Raw genomic sequence first — 21,536 nt, forward strand, 5'->3', positions numbered from 1 at the left:
GTGTGTGTGTGTGTGTGTGGGATGTGCGATGAGTGAAAAGAAGTTAAACGAGTGTGAACCATAAGTCGTCTCGTGCTGCTAATCCCAGTCTATCGCAGAAATGGAGGGGAGCCGTTAAACCTCTCAGATTTGACCGTTTCTGGCCAGAGATGGTGCGCGAGCTGCGTGAGAGTTTTATTCGTGAATCTGTTTTGAAAGGTGAGCTGTTAATGGGAGGAAAGGTGTTGCACGGTGGGGATGGAGGGAAAATGGGGGGTGGGGAGCTGCGCGCATCATGGCGCAGCTCCAGAGATGGGAAGAAGAGGCAGAGGAATGGAAATCGATACAGATTCAGGGCCTTAACAATGTGGCGCATATATATACGCACTCTACATCCCGATCACATACATACATACAGGAGGGAAGAAACGAAGAGGCGACAGTTAGCAGCACATGGTTGTGGTATAAAAACTGGGGATTTGCTCTGTGGTTTTTTTTGCAAGCGTGCGTTAACAAAACACATTTGCAGGACATCCACTTCACATGGCTCTGTAGTTAATTTGTATCTAAAACATCGCGAATTATCTGCAATATGCCATCCGGGCTCTCCGTGGTGGGTTGCAGATTTAATGATGCTGGACATGAAGTGTCATTTCATCTGGAATGAGCCGGGGATTTAAACCAAAATAGCCCCGAGGTATAACCTGCACGAAAATGGCTGTTGCTCTCCCATCAGGGGATTGCAAAGGCGATGCTTGTTACATGTGTGTCTCGGTACTTACAGCACGTTGGTGTGCTTAACGAACAAGGAGGCTCTGAAACCACAGATGCACTGTTTACGCCCCTATACCCCCTCCCTCCCCCCCTCATGCATCAATTATTAAAGTTCCCCCAATCGATCATTTCACAGACCGACATCAAGCCGTTTTCTTTATGAAGAAAATCTAGATTTGGATGATTCTGCATTAAAACACTTGCCAACTTCATGTTCGATTTAATGCACTTTTTTAAAAAATAAAATAAAATAAAATAAATAAATAAATAAATAAATAAATGACCAACAAGTATTTTCAGCCTGTTGCATTTGGGATATTTTTGAAAGTGTTGCAAAATATAGACGACCTTGCAGGCGGGCTCTAAGAAGAGACTGGAGACGTGATTTAAATGGAAACCCCGGTGGGCTCAGTGCTGGACAGGAAAGCAGGATGCAGTGTGGTGTGATTGACGCGATTGTGGATTGTAATATTGATCGATGGGTGGAAGCTGTTGGATGAAATAATGGTGTTTATGGGGCCTACCAGAATGCTATTAAGGACATACTGGTAAAACTCCAGCGAAGCACCTTGAACTGTCCTCAGCAGAGGTGCAAAGATTATTTCAGAACCACGGACAGCACCTCCATCGAACAACGGCGTTTGCAGAGAGGTCAAAATAGTGCCACGATTCAACTTGAAAACTCCCCCCAGTGATTACTTAAATGAGAAACTGATTAATCAAAATCTAGAAACTGATTCATAGATAAAAATAAAATAAAAAATACATTGATATTACCAAGTATTTAACAATCTGGTGATTGCTGGAGCACACCATGATCTGCATTTCAGCACCACAGACAGCGCATTTAACACTCCTCCAGCTGCAAGTTGGGATACGGAGATCCAAAAGTGCCACAATTTAACAAAAAAGAAATCATTGCATATCAACTTAAACTTACAAACAAATTGGAAACAAATGCACAAATAAAACTTTCAAAAATGCATTTAGTGTAAAATTGTTGGGTATTTGTTTTATTGTTGCAGCGTTTCATGAGTTAACTTGATGCGCTGCCTTTCCATCAAAATCTGTGTGTGGCTAGCACTGCTTTGATGAAGAAAATGTATTAGCTAATCAGAAAATTATCCGTAAATTTGTTAAACACTGGGGAAAAAAATTACACGTCTTTAAGATATAATTCAGAATTTGAATGTGCAACTAATAACTTATTGGTGTGCTTCAAAACCAAAAGGCAATAATGCATTTATTTAATTTCTTTATTGTATTTTGTCACTTTTGGATATCAGTTTCACACTAAGACATGTTTGTTTTTATTTGCAGAGCATTTCATTTGAAAGCTTGAAACAAAATGGAGGTGGAAATCATCTCGAATTATGACTACCTGCCTAAAATGAGAGCATGGCATCTGCTTGATTTATTGCAAAAATATGAACCTGCCGTATGCATGCAACACATGCGCACAGTGCTCGGGAGAAAGAGTGGAGGTGGAGGGGCTGAGTAAAGTATTAGTATTATGCCTGGATTAAGCCTGTGCAAACTGCTTGTAGTCCATTGAAACATGAATAGAGGCCTCCCCACCCCTTATTTCCCTCCATGTTTTTCCTCTGTGTCCTGAGGGTCTTGACCTGCACACCCTAGCACGTGCTGTAGCCATTCAGATGGAAATTAACCTATGCTGCTCCCTTTTTTTTTTCACCCAATCCTTTCTATTATCCCCAGGAAGAGTCAACTCGACATGCCACGACACATACTCCCTTCAAATATTGAAATCTGCTGCCCTTAAAGATAGACATGGCATACAGCATGCCGTGTTTTCTGTGTGTATTTGATTTAACGATGGAGGTAAACAGACTGCCAAGATGTCCCGACAAGTGAACTACACTCAACAGAGACAACCTAATTAAAACAAAAAAAAAGGTGTGCCTTAAAAAAACAAAACAAAAACAACAACAAAAAAACAGCTGTCCCCTCTCCCACAACCTTTTCCAGCTCCCACCTCCCTCCTCCTCTCTCTGCTCCAGGGGAGAGACCAATGGGTGAGAGTGCTGAGGCGGGATAATTGATAGATGCACTGGCTATCCTTATCGATCAGGGCTGTATTGACCTGACCAAATACATTGAGATGGAGTGTGGAATTCAACACAGATGCAAAGACGAATTGTTTTCATCGTTAATGCGATCTTTAAACGCCTTCCAAACCTCACCTCTTCCTGTCTCTCTCTCTCTCTCTCTCTCTCTCTCTCTCACACGTACAGCTTTGCAAATAAGCTGTTTGTTTTTATGCTGTTTACACTCCAATGCTCCGAGTATTATGGAAACAGTCACACCGTTGGTATCTTTTCTAAAACTGCGAGGCACGTCTCTCCCCTCGCAGATTCGATGTGAAGGACACGAGATAAGCCCCCCAAACAGTGCCCATATCTCTGTTCTGTTTTCCTTTCAGGAGTGGATTGTCATTTGAGTGTGTGTGTGCAGACACTGGCATTTTCACATTAGCTAAGCAGGGCAGCTGTATTGATTTGTGTGACTGTGATGAATTTGGAATAGTAATTTGAATTTATTGATTGATGTGGCTGAGCGAGTATGGCCCAGCCTCACTTTCAGCAACACAACCCCGCCTCCCCCCTTCCAATCCCCACTAACTCCCACTCCCAGCCCACATGTGCTCTGAGGATAATTGTGATTTTAAATGCAGTAAGTAACATGTAGCTCCAGACATTTGCATAAGAGTCATTTGTCATTTCGCCCAACTGGAGTTTCCCTGAGATCTGCTGTGGTGGCAGGGTGATGCACAATAGGGTGTACGCTTAAAACGTGCAGCAGATCAGGAGGGAAGTTTGAGGGGAGATAATTGATTACAAGCATAGCCAGCGATCACATTAAGCTCATAGAGAAGGCCACATGTATGGAGGGTCAGATGTGCCACAATTCAGCACAAAGATATTCCACAATACTATATTAAATAACCCATTAAATAGGATATTTGTTGGATTTGGAAACAAAGACATATATGTGACATGTTTGATATGTGCTAAATTACAATTTACTTAAAAAAAAACAGAATTAATTATTTAAAAGACTCCTTTTGTAGCAGATTATATACTTATTTTTTAACTGTAAGCCTTACCCATTCAGTCGATGGGCAAAATTAGCATTTGTCTAATTAAAATGATTGACCAAAAGTAGATTTGTTGGGGAGGTTAACCAGTCAATTGTTTCAATCTGTTGACAAGCAGCAGAAATTATTTAATTTCCTTCTTAGAAGACACGGGGACAATTCCTGAAAGTTTTTGCAAGGGGCAGGTAGATTGAACTGGAGAAGGGGCACCAAAACCAAATGCCATAAAAGCTTTCAAAAATTTCAGGAGTATTTTTTTATGTATGTTGCTATTGGAAGCTCATAAAATTTGGGCGCAATAAAATAAAACACTTAGTTTAGTATTTTTCCAAGTACAGTTTTTGTGTTTATGTCTTCAAGAACCTACTTATCAAAAACAAAAGAATGAATATGTTAGTGCATAATTTCTCACCTGCTACAAAAGAATTTAAGAGTACTGAAATTCGTAATCTCTTAAACATGTTGTTCAGGTATAATTTGAGTTGATTAATGTGAGTTGATTATTGATTGATGTTGGGGCATTTACTTAATCTTGGGGGGAAAGGGGTGGTAGCATACCCAGTTGCACACTTGGGTATATTGCAGCACAAGTGCTGTAAAGCAAACAAATGCACATTTAAATATTCACTGAAATTATGCCACACCTAACAGGGAACTTATTTATTTAGCTCCACGATCATGGCACATCTGGCCTTCCATATAGTTTGAGCAAGCAAAAGCAGGGAGGAAATATTGCTCTTACGCCTTTAAGAAGGCCTCAGTCCAACCACATTGAAATATGCAGTAGGTGTGCACTTGCACAGCTCTGTGGCTTCAGCTGAACCGGAGGTTTTATCCTGATGCCGCCAGTGGAAGATATAAAACCCCACAGCCCAATTAGCTTTAACAGCAGTGGCACTTAAAGAGACAATTGTGGAGTGTTTAAATCTTTATTTACCAGAACCCCCACTAAATACGCAAAGGAACAATTTACATGCCATTAAGCGCTTTTCAATAGGGCATTGACTGGAACTAAAATATGCCACTATATCCGCTTAATTGAACTGTTCGCTGAAATACGGCGGAGAAGAGCTGATTGACGTTTGGAGGCGCAGCTCGTCTAAACAGGGGTCTTTACACAAACATCGATGAGAAGGGGGGGACCTTTCACTCACATCTCCGTGGCTTTTTCGTTTTTCATTTATGTCCCGTTAATCAGGTGTTAAAGGGGGTTTAAAGCGAGGGCGGGGATGTGTGGGTTTCAAATCACAGTCTTAATGTGATAATCTTTGCGCAATAAAAATCGAAACGACTGATCAAGGAGTGAAATCAAAACGGCGAGGCATTCGTTTGAGCTAGTAACGAGGCCACATTGCTCCACCAAAAAGAAACAGCGGATATATTTATTGGCTGCAGAGTGACCACGCAGGCCTTTAAATCAAATTTGGAGAGTTGATGTCCCAAAAGTGCACAGGGGACACAGCGCAGGGCCAAAGAAAGACGCATCTGTTTGTGTCTCTGCCTTTCAGATCCGAATCGATCCTTTATCAGTGCGCTACACTGAAAGGGGACGCCTGGACCTGAAATATCGATCCATAAGAGGTCATGCTCCCTCTGGCTCTGGCCAGGCCTCAGACTGCACCCTTGTTGGTGACGGCTGCTAAATTATTTGAACACGTTTATTTTAGTTTATTAAAGCTTTTTTTTTTTTTTTTTTTAGCAGTCAAAAGTCTGTATCTCAAGTTAAAATTGACATTGTTTGACCCTTTTTTCTGCGTGGGGGTTACTTATTTGAATGGCGAATAGAATGTGTTCCAGTCTGTATCCGCGCGTAAAAGTGCTGCATGTGCGCCAAACCAAACTGGTCTGCAGACTGCGGTCTCACATGATCCGATTCTTTTGTTTATCACCAAGCATGTGTTTATACAGTCGTGGATTGTGGCATCAATCAAAATATAGATCACTCCCCCACTCCTCTCCCCCCACAACATTTAACACCCCAACTGTCATGATGAAGTTTTACTCGATACGATCGACTAATAACTTCAAGTAATGTCTGTTTGAGCAGCTATTGGCAGTCTCGCCACATTGACTACAGATTGATCCCTCCACATCACTCAGGTTGGGAGCTGTCTCCTCACTCACCTGCAAGCCTGAGCGCTGACATCCGCTGGAACTCGGGCTCCTGCAGCCACTTCCACATCCTCCTGAACGTCTCCCGGCCGGATTTGAGTTTACTCCACGGTTTAGGGTTCCGCAGCAGGTCGGACAGGGTTCCCTGGGACCGACACAAGATCCTCTGTGCGAAGATGGCCTGTGGAATACTGTAGCGCTTGAGCTCCGCCGTTATCCGCTGCGCCACTTCTTTGGTGTTTATCTCCTCCACCTGTCCCGACCCGGCTCCCTGCCCTCCTCCCACCACCGTCTGCCTGTCCCGGTCCGACAACATGGATCCGTTTGCCTGAGAGTGCGGATGGCTGTGATGATGGATGCCGTTCAAGGATGTCATGAGCCCGGCCCCGTGGCCCCCGAGACCTCGGGCCAGGTGCTCCTCGCCCCGGGACAGCATGGCTGCGTGGGACTCGAATCCCCCCGATGAAAGCATCTTGTCGTTAGACAGGTGAGCTCCAGGACCGTAGGCGCTCAGGGTCTGCTGCGAGCCGTGCAAGGACCCGAGACCGTTGGAGAGAGGGGACAGGGGCTGTCCCATGCCGGACATGTCTTTGGGGTAGTGGCCGTAGAGGTTACTCATGGAGGCGAGGCTGCGGTCGTCCCTCATCAGGGTGAAGCTGCCGCTGACGTTCCCAGCCGCGAGCCGCTGGTGCGCCGGGTGATGGTGAGCATGCGGGTGAGGGTGGTGAAATTTCTCCGACACGGTGGATATGGGGGGCAGGTGCTGCAGCGGCGTCAGCGTGGTGTAGGTGCTGCTCAGGCTCATTCCGGAGTCGCAGGACATGGTCATGGCCGGGTGCAGGGGCCCGGAGAGAGCGTGGTCCGTGCGGTAGTCCCCGGCTCCCTCCAGTATGGAGGCCATGCTGGACACCATGGCTGACCGCCCGTGTGACACCAAGTTCCGATGCGACGCCGACGACTGGCGCGCGTGCGGGGCGTTCATTAAGTCGCCTGTCTGATGAGAGTGAGACACGCCGTGCAGATTTCCGATGTTCTCCATTGTAAGCTCCATCGCTGAAAGGATCTTTATTTCCACCCCTCTCTCTCGCCGCTCTCTCCCTCTCCCCGCTGTCGCTCTGTCTCACACTCCTTTCCCAATAAATTTTCAACGATTTCAAAGCCACGCCATTGATTGCAGCTGCTTTCTCTGCGGTCAATCCAGCATGGTTTTAAAAGATCGCCACACACACACACACACACACACACACTCGCACACAAACACACACACACACACAAAAAGAAAACCCCGCGCCGCCAAAAGCCTCAGCTCGGTGTGTGGAGTGTGTCTGCGCCTGCCCCGGATTACTCTTACTCTTCAGCACCTTCTTCTATACCCAAAGCGCTGCTCTGCTCGGCTCGGCTGTGTGTATATCGACGCGCCCCTCTCGCTCCTGTTAAGTCGAGACCGAGTCTGTGCGCATGTGCGCGCCCCCGCGGGCCGTGCATCCTCGCTCTCGTCGCTCTCCGTCTGGGGGCCAATCTGACGTCACTGCCGCCCTCCTCCCCACGCCTTCTCCCGCTAGCCCCTGCCTCCCCCCAAACTGACTGTCATGCGTTTTGTTGTTCATGTTGCAAACTGAACCACGAATTCCCGAGAAAAGATTGCATTAGGCTTGTCAGATAAAAACACAAAAGTGCAATCTTTTGCAGAGTATGCAACATTTACACTCAGGTGGATAAGAAGGTCTCGCTCCTTGTTTTCTGCGATAAAAGGCGCCAGAAACGCATGTGATTGCTCTGTTGAAGGTTAAATATTAATTGATGATTCACACCAAGCCACGAGTGTGATGAGAAAATGGGCTCAAAAACCGTGTAATACTAAGCTGTTTCTGAAATTCAGCTTCACGCCTTGGATCCCGATATTTGACCTTTTATCCCAGCGATCTCTTCCGCAAATGAAGCCCACATCTTTCCATTTAGCGCATGAGCATAACTTTTTCTCTTCCAAGTTATTTTTCTTTCCTCCGGCGAAAATTACTGCATAAAATCTACAGAGCTTTATTTCATCATAGCCTCTAGGCTTTGACCCCTCTCCTGCATCTCATGTGTGCCGGGACCGGCTGAGACCACCAAAATCAAACTGCTCGCAACAAACTTCCCACGCCCTTATTGCAAACTTCTTGCATGAAACCCGCCGCTCGCTCATGTCAATCCACTTCAGCCATCCATCAGTGTCAGAGTGCGTATGGATCAGGAGCTGCGTCGATATAGGTTGGTGCGGTGCCTATTGCAGGAGCCCCGGGTATATGGGTGCAATACAGCATCTCGCACGTCCAAGATCGAGGGATTGGATTTGGTTGTGTGGGTCGTCTTGGAGTGGAAAGTAAGAGTGTAAACTTCATCGTGGTGGTCAAAGAGTTTAGAGAACTAGCTAGAGTTGTATTTATTTATTTATTTATTTATTTATTTATTTATTTGTTTGTTTGGGGGAGGGGGTTTCCATTCAATATTGCTTTTGCTTCCAGTTTATTCAAATTCAAGGCAGTAGTACCACCAACATTCCTATGATTTATGTTATTTTCATCAAATCCAACAAATCTGAAGTTTGCATTAAAAGGATTAAAGGTTATAACCAGATAAGATTCAAAAGTGTTATTTTGATTTTAAAAAGCCCCAAAAATGACCACAATTAAACCAAAAGCAAAATAATATGCAACCATCGGCTTTGTTGAACAATTTACTAAAGTTATTACTTTTGGGTATAGGCTAACCACTGATTATTTATTTGTTTATTTTTTTATCCGTGTGTCATTTCTTAGCAGTCAAGGCGAACAGCAGAGTGGGTCTGGTTGCCTTAGTGTGTTGGGGTAGATTTGCTCTACACAAAACAGTGAAGAGAAAATGACACAACCGCCACTGAAAAATTGACTGTGTGAAATCAGCGCCTCAAGAGAAAAGAATCAGGTTCAGGTAACAGGTCAAAATAAGGAGACAAAAGATTTGTCACATTTCTAATAGTGCAGTCACAATGATGATGATGATGATGATGATGATGAACAAAACAGCAAACACTTAATACAAAAATGTGCAATTTTAAATGTGCACCGTTTGTGTTTATGAAGTTGTACTATAAATATCAAATCATCTACTGTGTCGGCTTGTGAACATATTAATTTACAAAAAACTAGAATCTGATGATTATTGGCTATTACAATCCATGGGTTAGGAATTAATGCTGTGTATGCCAATAATGGATTTTGCCATTAGCATGGAGTCTCATAGTAAAAACATCATATGAAAAGTGTGGATTTATACAAACTAGTGTGATTGTGGCAGTATTGACCAATACGATGACCATCACATCATTTCTAATACTGTGCAGCCCGATTCACATGTTACCAGTGAGTGGGACCACAAATGCACAGTTAGGAGGCTTGGCGGAGGTCTGACTTGTGAAGAAACAGCCACACTACGGTTAGACAGACGTGAAGGCACAATATGTAGATATGAGTGCTTTTAATATGAATTTACCAAAGGAAGTAGTTGCAACGGTCATGCATTTTTAAAATCTATTTCTTCTTTATTTGTTCATGCATATAGTTGTCTTTGTCCATAGCACACACATTTTGAATGTTCATCACTCTCTCCCATATGCTGCCACTCCACAGTTGGCACCAGGTTGCACTGAGCTTTGAGCAGATTTTGATTTGTGGGGCCATTTATTTAAAACAACACTTACAAACTTAATGATGTGGCTGTAAATTAGTCTTGGAAACAAGTTTATTCCTTACACTGAATGACTTAGTGTAAGGTGTGTGGCTGATGTGCCACTTTGGAATAGAGACTCATTAAAGTCAGGAAGAAGGTGCAAAGTTCAAACAACTGTGCAAACAAGAAATCACAGATCATATTTATGCTTGACTTGATATTAATTTGCAGAGTATGGCTGAACCATTAAACTTGGCGCTGACAAAAAAGCAGAACAAATTATTTAAATGGCTGGATTAAATTCTGACTGTTAGATGACTGTCAAACTATGAAAATGTTTTTCTCTGTCAGTACATTTTATATTTTAAAAGTATAAAAAAAGAGGTCCACATTAGATTTAAACGTATGTGACTTTCGGTAAATATAGCTAAAATTTGACGGTTTGAGATAAATATTTTAGGAGATGTCACGCTTTCGGAGGCTAAGCAGCATCTTATTGGTCCCTGACGCACTGAGCCAGATATGTCGTCAAATATGAAACAAAAAAAAACAAAACAAAACCTTCTGAAACTATTTTATGGCCACTTATGTAGTCGGTGTGACACACCAACTTTATAAGTAGTCACCTCCCACGAGACCACTTCTTTGAAATATTTTCTGGACGCGTCCCGCTCTGCAAACTCAAAACACGTTGGCATTTACACCGGTGTTATGTAAAATGAACCCATTAGGATTTCGACCTGAAGCTGGGTTAAAAAGAACTACCCAAACAATCCAGGAAGTGCATCACTTATCATCTGCAAATTACATAAAACAATCCTGATCAGTGTTTACCCACTTTTAGGTCACGGCCATCCATAACCTCACTAATGAATTATGATGTCGCTGGCCTTGGCACGCAGCTCCTCTCCCACCGTGGATGACACTAAAAGTGTTCGCAGTGTTCGCTGATTGCCAACCGGGGAAAAGGTGGCTCTCTGGTTGTGGCATCCGGAGAACAGCAGTGTCCGCTTGGGTTAATGTCCCCGTATTGATCCCGGCAACCACCGCTATCGAAAATGAATTACCGAAGCCCGAGCAGCAGCGAATCCGTCATCTGTGCTCAGCCAGCCGGCCACAGCACCATATTGGTCGCGGTGGTGATGGATGTTAACTTTCACTGCCGCCTCTTTCCTCCTAATTCATCGGACTTACAATCCCCAAAACGGCGTGCTGGAAAGTTTCAGACCTTCGCCGAAAACACGGACACTTCCTGCGCCGCCTGTGCGTCTTTCTGTAATTTCTGTCTTATGTGAGGAATCATGTCACACACACACACACACACACACACACACACACACACACACACACACACACACACACACACACATTGCACGATCAGGGTCAAAAGGGCACGGGGGAACTGATCAGGATCCCGCGTCTATTTTAAATCAATCACTGTTGATTCCACCTACGTTCTTGATCGAATCTTTTAAAATGAAAATGAAATTTAAATGCAAAATAACCCCCGTCAAACAAACACACACATACACATGTTTCCTTAAACTTTATATGCATACGCCTAGAGCTCAGTTTTAATTTGTATTTTAATGCGCTGCTTTCAGATCCAAAAGAGCATATCCTATGGCAAATACAATATAAAATATTAACTTTGTCAATATCGCCGTTGTGAGTGGGGCGACGCTGCACAGAATGGTGATTAATTTCATATTAATAGATGCGAACGAGCACCATTTTGGCATCGACTTTGCAGTGATTGCGCAGCAGACTGTGTGCGCGCTTTAGCGGCCCTGTTTATAACTCCAGGTTCTGTTCTCAAAAGTTATAATAGATTTTCTGGAAGTACATAGACGATTAACAACAAATTAATCCCTTCTAATAAGAAGATTCAAAAATCTTTTATTATTATTATTATTATTATTATTATTATTTTGTTTGATTGTTTTCGCTTTTTCTCAAAGCAGTCGATCAAGTGTAATCAATGCCGCACCGATAGTTCTGCTGTGATGGCTCGATTGTGCCAAAAATATCTACTGCGCAGAAATTCCTCTATATATTTTATTTTTAATTCTTGCAGCAATTTTTAGAATAGGTTTTACTCGTGAGAGGAATGTGACAATTAATTATTTTTCAGACAGAAACGAGTGTCCTCCCAACTAAATCACAATAATAACTATAATATAAATAATCAACGGTACTGTGTACGTATATATAATATGTGTGTGGGTGTGTGTGGGGCATGCTGCATGTGTACATCATTTTGTCTAACGCAAGTTGTGCACTTAATTTTTCATCCATTGTTTATCATTCGTCCTTTCTTATTGTCCTCCTAGAAATGCAGAAACTATTTGTCCAAAAAACACGAAAAGACAGTTAGTGGTGTCCAAATGTGGTTAAAAAAGTTGTCGAGATGAATTCTCTGTGTTTAGGCCAAAATTGGCTAAAAAAAAAACAAACAAAAAAAAAAACATTTTCAAAGCTAAGTAGATGAAAGAACTGTGAAACGTGTCTTTTGATGTCCGGTGAATGGAGAGTAGATTTAGTCCCTGAATCCATTTTTTATTTTCTTTAAAACTTTTTTATTTTTAAGGTCAATAATTTAATATCTCCACACTGTATCTGAGTGAGTGTGTCCTCCGTTAGACGAGCTTCCCCGCTAAGCTTGTCTATTTTCCCAGGAATCACTCGATAGAGACAGACTAATCTTTTCATGACTTCTTGAATGACTCCGCGGCTGATGCATCACGCATAATGTATTCTAAAGTATATTTACTTGAATCTGGCTATTGGCAAAAGTTAAGTAGCAGTGTTTAGTAATGTCGCATTGATCAGGCCTCTGAGCAAGTCAGCGGGACGGGGGAAGCTGCTGCTCTCATCCCCAATCCACACACACTACAGCGTGGCCCTTCTGGAGATAAAACTCGCATCATCTGCCTTGTTTGCCCGTGGCTTTGCTCTAAGTAAGCGGGGGCTGGAGAGTTTTGTATGACTTAATGTGTAACATCTCGCCATAAAGTCGAGCTCCAGTTTATTCAGCGCATGCAGGAACTATTTCTGCAGCTACACTCGCTGCTTTTTATTGTAAAACATTCCTTATCACATACAGACTATAAACAACTATATATATATATATATTTTTTTTTTCAATATTCGCTTAGACCTTTAACTTGCCTAAGATTTTCTCCAAAGTTTCAATAGCCCACAGGCCAAATCAATGTCACCCCGCATTTTGAATGTACCGTGTTTGTCCTGTTAAATCTTTAAACGGCAGCCTACTGTTAAACAGTTTGTTTCACAGCCAGGCCTCTGCGGCCACATATAAAAGAGCTTACATGTTGAATGGAGGGAATGGAAGAGAAAGGAGGGAGGGGGGAGAAAGAGAGGAATCAGTTGCACATTGAATCGCTGTGTTTGTAAAGCGTTTGGCTGCAGTTTGTTAAGGAATTAGTGTGTTGCCATAGATTACTATTTAGGTGCATTTGCATTTGAAAGCGCCCCAGCAATATAGAGGACCGTGGTGATCAATAGCCCTGGTGCCATATCGATCCATCCGCAGTCTGATCGATCGGCAGGAAGAATTGGACGCGCATTTCCACCCCTCTGCTCTCTGGGTTTCGGTCAAAAATGAAAAGGAACTTGTTCGGAAATAGACGCCCCGTGCACTATAAAAATGAATTTTGGAGCGTGATAAATGTTAGTCATTTAAATTAGTTAAATTCTAATTAAGAGCACAGTTTAAGTGTAATGTTAAATAATTGTTCAAAACTAACCTCATTATCTATTTTACTTTGATAACAAATCCCACATAAACATTTTTGATTAGTATTTAATAGTGTTATCTTGTCAAATATATTTAAATAGACTGTATCATGAAATGGCCTATACATACTAACAAAGTACAAAGGGCTTCTCGAAAAACCCTTTACGATTGAATTATACAATTAATTTTGCAAGTTTAAAAACTTTTAACCAACCAAAATGTTATTTAACACAACTTTTCAAATATGTAATATATTAGCCACTAAAATGTTCCCTAGTAAACAATGAAAACACACTGCCCTAATTGGCTAATGCCCAGCAGGCAAATGAGCAGCTGAACTATTTATACTGATTCAAGATAAGTTAGGAAATTAACATGTTAAAGGACAACAATGCTGGTTTGTCTGATCAGAGTCCATATATTAGTAGGAAATCTGTGAAAACAGTTGAAAGGCAGTACACCACCTGCTAATAAAAAATACTTACAAAGGCATGACAACTAAAATGTTTGTGTCAAAATAGCTCATCAACAAGATGTTGAGCTTATAGCAACAAAATACCCCAAATGGTTGCTGATATCACCAAGAACTCAATCGAGTTGATGATGACATGTACTTAGCTTTATTTTTTAGCAAAAGCTTTACTTTATTGGTCTGTTAGAATAATAATTGTATATCTGCAGTGTGTTATACTGAAGCAGCTTAAGTTCTTTAGAAATATTGTGTTTTTTTCTGGAGGTGACAAGCTGTTTCAACTCAGATGGGCTGGCAATGATGTGATTCTTGCTTTCTTCCCGTATCAAGTAATGGCTGCTGTATTTTTAGTTGACTCAACACACATTCATGTGAAAACGAAAGTACACATTTCAGGTTCTACATGTTTATTGAAGACACCAATTGCACAACAAAGACAGTTTAAATGGAAAGCTTGTGGAAAAACTAGTTTTCCACTAGCTTGTGGAAAACTAAATAAAATTCCATAAAACAAGCAAAAATATGGGTGAATTATGTTTTCAATATAATTTCAAATATTCTCATCAGAAGTCGGAATCACTTTCTGTTGTAGTAGCTGTAATCTGATTAGATTGATTAGTTATCTGTTCTCTGATGAATATGATAGTGATTATAATTTTGGGTGTTATATCTCGCTTAGATAATTAAAACAGGCATCAAAGTATTTATACCTGAGGACCCCGAGGTTTCATCCTCAGGGGCCTCATGGCTTCTGGGACTTTGATTATGAATTGACATGTCATTCAGTTAAGAACTGTCACAAGAGTGAAGGAAATTTCTATGTGGGAGGATGAATTTATGTTCGCAATTAGCCTTTAGCAACACTGATGCTATAGTTAAACATACATGCAAGATTATTTCTTCAGGCGTGTGGGAGTTGTTGCCAAAGAATGACAAATCTGAGTTATACGGTTGTCAGGGAAACGGTTTATATGCCACCTTAGTAGAACAGATTTAGTTTTAAATTAGCACTATTTCACTAATGTTTTCGGCTGTATTTACAAGTAGAAATCTTGCTTTAATTTCTTTGACTATTTAAGGGAGAGTGCTAATTTTAAGTCAAACTTACTAGCAAGTTAATTTTCTTAATCCTTTGCAAGTTGTTGCCAGTGACTGGAACATCTTAGCTGTGGTTTTCAAGGGAAAAGACTAATGTTAAAATAAATATAAATTGTGTTTCCTTTTAACATGGCAGAACAAACTCGACGAGCAAAATTATCTTGATATTTAGGCAAAATATAGCTAAGAACATTTTTAAAATGGGTAGGAATTTATCTACGTTAGACTTTCTTTTCACTGTTCAAAGCTGATACTTGACTCGGTAAAACTTCTCGGGATGATCAGAATTGCCAATAGTAAGCTCCTGACAAGATCCTCCAATTTGCTCCAATGTCAGACACATGCAGATTGCCCTCCTCTGGCTCCCTGTGCAACACAGAACACAGGTTAAAGTCCTGATTTGGACTTTTAATCCTCTGCCCGGCGACACACCATCATCTCTGATCTTTTCCGACTGTATGTGCACCACCAGGATTCTAAGGTCGACTGGTCAGTGCTCATTATCTGTCCCTAAATCAATGCTAAAAACTAAGGCCGCCAGAACATTTGCGTTTATGTTGCCATGGAAATCTTTGTCCTTCCTTGTATTTGTTTTGTGTTCCAGAAGCAGCGGAGGAGTGATTTCTTCACGTTGGCATTTTGAAAACGGGTAAGCATTGCATCTTATCTGATTTTGCATGAGTGTATTTTAAATTTCCTTTGCTTTTATTTCATGTCATTTATAGCTGACATATTTTACTGTTTCACTGAAACACTGTTGTGATTTTTATCTTGACAGGTTTTGTTAAAATACAATTGCTGTATGACTTAAGCTGGAAAATGTTCTACTCAGAAATATTGATTATAATCCATACAGTTAAACCGATACAAATTTGAACAGTAATTCTGTTCATTCAATTTTAACAATTGGTTTTTATCAGTGTGCACACAGCAGGCCTCTGTGCATGGATTGGCACTGGGAAGAAATGGGACAACAGGTGCAATCTAGAAAGGCCTCTCACAGCCTCAAAGACAAATCAATAATCCTTAAAAGTGATCAAATACTTTTGTATATTTTTTAAATTATAATAAATTTAAACTAAAACAAATATTCACATGATTTTTTTTAAACAATATGAATGTGTTTCCAGATTAAATAAAATTGAACTAGGATAGTAAGAACTTTTATTTTGTAAATTCCGAAAGCGATCCCCGTGAGAATTATCCTTCAGAAACCTATCCGGGCTCAATTATCCGTCATTTGACCAAATTGGAAAAAGACAAATGTGCTCAAACAATCGCCGCCCGTCCGTCCCTGTCTTGTAATTTATCGGATAGGAAAACGCAACTGGAAACAATAACGCCGTGAAAAATGCCTACATATATTTTGTCATAAAGGTCGCGGAGGCCCTGCGGATTTATTTTGAATGTGACAAGCTGTTAGCGACCGAACCATCACTCAGGTGCGCCTCATGTGATGTCACTGCGATCAATACAGCTACTAATCACAAACACGATCAATACAGCATCGATCCGATCGGAGATGGATTACACAAAATGTTATATGCCCGGATTAACTTCTTTGTCTTTTGGGGGCACTTTCGGCTGCTTTTTTTTATTTATTTATTTATTTTTTTTTTATGTGAGGCCATGAAGAAGCGCTGCTGAAGCGGTCGGTGCCTGGTTTAATGTATTTGTGAGAGGGATGCATTAGGATAATATAAAGCCTATTTAAAGTGGCTTTATATTATCCTAGCGGAATTCTAACATTTTTCTGCAGACACGTCTTTTCAACAGCAAATGTATAAATGTATGAACTAAATAAGCAAGTGTACAAATTGTATTGTTTTGAAATTACACACATTACAAAGACAATTAAATTTCTCTAACCTCTTTTGCTTATCTATTTAATAAGTCTACAAATAGGGGGGGGAATTAGTCTGTGATTAAGTGTGTTTATAGGTGTGTGTGAGAGAGAGTAGGTGTCATCTTCTTGCTTCTACTTGGTTCCATGTCATTTTAATTTTCAGCAGTTTCAATATTTATTCTGTTAATCAATAAATCTGTTCAGTTAATCAGAGAATAAACTGCCTTCAGAGGAATGGATGAAACTTTCCTGACTTGTTTCTGGACAGATTCAGAGTAGAAAGACAGAACTTCACTGTCACTATTTCAAAATAAAGCAGCTAAATACCGGTCGGCACAGCAGACATGTGATATTGACAGGGTGAAAAAGCAACAAAGAGGGAAAAAATAGAACAAAATTAAATAAAGAAAAATATGTCATTAATTTGTGTACATTGTCCCTGGATTATATTTTCAATTTTTTTTAACAAAGAAATGTTGTCTGCATTAGATTGACAGCATGTAGTCAAGCTTTAAAGGTTATAGAATTGGTTTCAGTAGCTTGGTAAGTGGTGAGCAATAACACTATATTTTCAATAAGAGCTAAAGTGCAGGCAAAATAACTCCCATATTCCAAACATGCGTACAAGCCAAGATAGCGTGCTTTTTTAAAAAAAAAAACCTGTACCACACATGCAAATAGTTATTCTTACACCCTCTAGGACTGTCTCTACAAAGCCTGTAAGGCCTGAAATGCATACATTTATTGTATTTCACAGGCTGCTGATTAAAATGAGCATAGATTATGAAATGATTATGTGTGTGTATTATCTCCCGAGCTAGTTAAGAGCATCGCTCATTGTTCTCCTTCCACTGCCTGCCTGCTTTTTAAACCACACAGCTTTTTTCTTGGCTCTTAAGTACTCCTAACGCTGGATTTATTAGGCTTAAAGCGTTGCAGACACATCTTCCTCAAAGGGGATCAGACATTAAGCGTAGATCAAAAGGATAAGGTCTTAAAAACAGAACAATACCTCTTTGCACAACATTTTTGCTCTTATTCCCTCACGCATGTTAATGCGGGGATTGTGCATCAGACCGCTTTAAGTTTCAAATTAATTTCAGGCATTCATGCGCTGCATGAATTCTCTTGCAAACAGACCTAAGGGGGGTTATTGAACTCGCCATTTTGTTGCTCACAAAACACGACGAAGAAGTTACCTTAAGAATTCCAGGTAACAGTTTCAAATATGATGATTACGAACCAAAACATGCTGGAAGTGTTTTCTTTCTACTTTTTTTTTTTGGAGACAGAAAAGCGGAGGCGTAGAGCTACGTTTTAAAATGCAGGCTCACTCTGCTGTGCTTTTGTGGTTTTCACAGACAGGGCTCACTGTATGAAACAGTGACACAGCTTGAGGGGAGATGATGGACTGCTTGGCTGCATCAGTAACATTCAGATGCGCACACAAACAAAAACAAAACAAAAAAACACACAAGTGATGACCTACTACTATACTAGTCATCCTGGCTCAGGCATCAAACACTTTCCCCCCCTCTCCCCGTTTTGCTTCGGCTGCAGCACTTTCTTTGCGAGCTGGAATTTTTCCTTCTAGTACCATTTTACCGTCTTGTGATTTGTTCCTTACATTCATCGGTGGAGTTGACGAGCCTCTGTTGCAAAATGTCAGAGCATCACAACTGTGGAACTACGACTGACTCCTGCTCCTCGCCCCCCAAATCTGAGTCCACCTACCCATGCGTGCCCCCGACACTCCCCCAATGCCTCTCTTCAACCAACCCCTCCCCTGGTGAAACTCCCACCCTCCACACCCCATAGAGCACCCGTTGCTAAGCGACAGAGGGAGAGAGATGGATTGAGGAGACATAGTCAATCAATTCTACAGAGAGAGGGTGAGAAAGAAATGGAGGAGGTTTGGGGGGGGGTTAAAGAAAGAGGGAGAAACAGAGAAGAGAAAGAGAGGAGAGGAGGACAGAATGCAGAGTGATTGTAGTCGTATTAAGGCTCCAGTTGAGGCTAAAGATGCTCCTTCCAAACATCTATCTTTGTTAACTGTATCGTGCCTCTGAAAATAAATCCATCTCTGTAGCTGTCCACCCTTCCATCTTTGTCCAAGTGCTTTCCTTTAATACTTTTATCACCACAAATTACAGTCTGCACAAGCAGCCTGTGTTTAATATTCCCTCACTCAAAAGAGAGTTAATTGTATATTGCAAACGCTCTTTCTCCCCAGGCTTCCTCTCTTTCTCCATTAGTCACTGCTGCACACACTCTCACACACGCACGCACACACACATGCATACACACAAACATGCAGATGCCCAGCAATACCACATGCCCCTCCATGTCTGTGAAGCTGGGTGTTGAGCGCATCGACTGAGTATCGATCCCACCACTCACCTCCCTGCAGTCAGCTCTTGTCCTACATAGCATGCCCTGTCTGATTTCTCCCTTAATGGCTTTTATCCAGCTCCAATCTTTATTTAAACTGAAAAGTAGGAATTAGCACCCACTTCTATCCTGGTCTCTCTTACCTTTTTCTTTTCAGCATCGTCCCGGAGTTTGAATCGGTGAGTATTGGTCCATTGACCCTTTCTTTCCCCCAGCTACGAATGCCTTCCCCACATGGAAATGTGCTGGACAGCATTTTATTTCCATTTCTCCTGGGTTCCCACTGTTCCTTATATGCCTCATATATAGATACAGTGCAGCATGCAGTGCTGCAACTTATGTTTTCTTCTCGTATTGATAGACCCGCCCTACGCTTTGTTGTTTCACTGTGAGTTTGGTCTTTGAACTAAAAATGTCACCATAGAAATTACAAAAGATGACCGTTGCGGCCTTAAGTCGGATGTTTTCGAGTTACTTTTTATTGAAAAGTAACTTCAATAACTTCATAATATAAAACATGTTTTCATTTCACCATAATAGTATTTTTTCTTTTACAAATCATTTCAAGTTTATGCGATGGATTTACAAAAAGAAAAATCTGAGCTGCAACAGCTTTTTTAGGACTTACACAAGACACCAAATCCAACTAAACTTCGAAAAAATTAATTAAAAACAACAATAAAAGATAAACATACAGGTAAATTGGTGCATTAGAACAAGACGCAAAATACATGCAGAAAAGTGTTAACCGACATATGCCGCATAAATTGATGTAAATTCATAGCTTTTCACCTGTTGTGCCACTGCAGGTGGTAAGCCCACTCCTCTTGAAAGTACACAGAAAAGAAGATGGCAACTCACAAATTACGAGCAATGTAGCGGTTTGCAGCTGATTATGAAGTAGTCCTCAACTGCAGTAATGCGGGCATTTCTTCGGATTGTTGTGTTGAAGAAAGAACCGATTTACTGGTCCTCACACCTCACCTATGGTCATGAGATATAGATCATGCCTGAAAGCATGCATAGTATTACTGGATCAATTCTCTTTTTCAGCCATCAAAACATTTGCACGCATGCATACACTGAACTGCAAGTAGGTTTGCAACTTGGAGTTAAGGTCATGCCGAAGGAAGAAAACTGAACAAACAACGTTCTCATCGCCAGACGACAAACTCTTCTCTGAGTCAAGCTAGCAGAGCAGAGGAAGCTAATTGTGTTTGTCAACAATTTTTCTTATTTTGTTTGCAAACAGCTTGAATGAGAAGTGCACCACTGTAGTAGGTGCATAAGTCAAGTTTACACATATGCTGAATCTCTGATTTGAAGTTGTTTTCCTCACATGCTATATTTGCCAAAGGATGTCCTCTATTCTGGTACAAAATCATTCTGTTTTTAGACTCATTACTCCAAAAGTTTTGATCTTTGTCTAGAGTAGGGGTCTCAAACTCAATTTACTCAGGGGGCCGCTGGAGGCAGAGTCTGGGTGAGGCTGGGCCGCATAAAGGATTCCACAAAAAACATTTAAAAAATATCCTCAAATGTCATCAACATTTAATTATTTCTCCAATACATGAACTGTATGGAAGACCAAAACTGACATAATAAGAAATAAAAGCATAAATATATATTTAGTTTTTCCTTTTCCTTGAGTTTCTGTCAAGTAATGTATTTTCTTTTTTTATTTGCCATAAACGTGTTTTTGTCTAGAAAAATAGATATTTTTCATTGTATGTTTTGCTTCTCTCTTTTCTGCACTCTGTATTTCTGCTTGCTGTTTTTCCATTTGCTGTTTTTCTGCTGTATCGTGATATTAATGAGGAGAGCCGCCTTCTATGTCTACTATTGGCCAATAGTTTTGGAACCAACGTCACTGCGTCAGACGTTGTGGGGCGTTTAGTGGCAGTCGCTCGGTGCCATCTTTCCAGGCCACACACCAAAACAAACTTTATGAAAGAATGAGATTCAATATATGGATAAATAAATGTCCCGTATTTCGAACGGTAGAAAGCCTCAGCTTCAGTGAAATGGCGGGCTAACAACGCGGTTAGTACTCAACAGAGTAGAACGCAGCTTTACATAAAAGCTCAAATCTAACAGCATATAACGGCATAACAAACGGCTTAACAAACGGCAGTGGCACCTCTAGAAGAGGACAAACAGAAAAACATGACATTAGCATCATCTCTGTAGCTTTGTCCACGGAAGATAATTCAGTTCCAACATTAATTACCGAACACTTGGATTCTTCTCTCATGTGGCCATATAGTCGTCTTCTTAAAAAAATGTCCTTCTCTTCCGT

The 21,536-nt window shown here is 41.1% G+C and overlaps 1 protein-coding gene and 1 long non-coding RNA gene across 2 annotated transcripts in view; one reads left to right on the forward strand and one right to left on the reverse strand.

The window, feature by feature from the left end:
• Window positions 1-7,425, reverse strand: part of onecut3a (one cut homeobox 3a) — a 22,389-nt gene extending 14,964 nt beyond the window's left edge. The window contains exon 1 of the mRNA XM_007569145.2: window positions 5,996-7,425. Within this exon, the coding sequence (XP_007569207.1) occupies window positions 5,996-7,034 (1,039 nt within the window). The 5' untranslated portion in view covers window positions 7,035-7,425. The remainder of the gene's footprint in view (window positions 1-5,995) is intronic.
• The window catches only part of LOC107838296 (uncharacterized), a 24,529-nt gene continuing 9,374 nt past the window's right edge, over window positions 6,382-21,536 (forward strand). The window contains exons 1-2 of the long non-coding RNA XR_001664361.1: window positions 6,382-6,470; window positions 15,605-15,649. This is a non-coding gene — a long non-coding RNA (uncharacterized LOC107838296). The remainder of the gene's footprint in view (window positions 6,471-15,604; window positions 15,650-21,536) is intronic.

This window comes from Poecilia formosa, unplaced genomic scaffold (genome assembly GCF_000485575.1).
Source record: "Poecilia formosa unplaced genomic scaffold, Poecilia_formosa-5.1.2 Scaffold237, whole genome shotgun sequence".
NCBI classification, from domain to species: Eukaryota; Metazoa; Chordata; class Actinopteri; order Cyprinodontiformes; family Poeciliidae; genus Poecilia; species Poecilia formosa.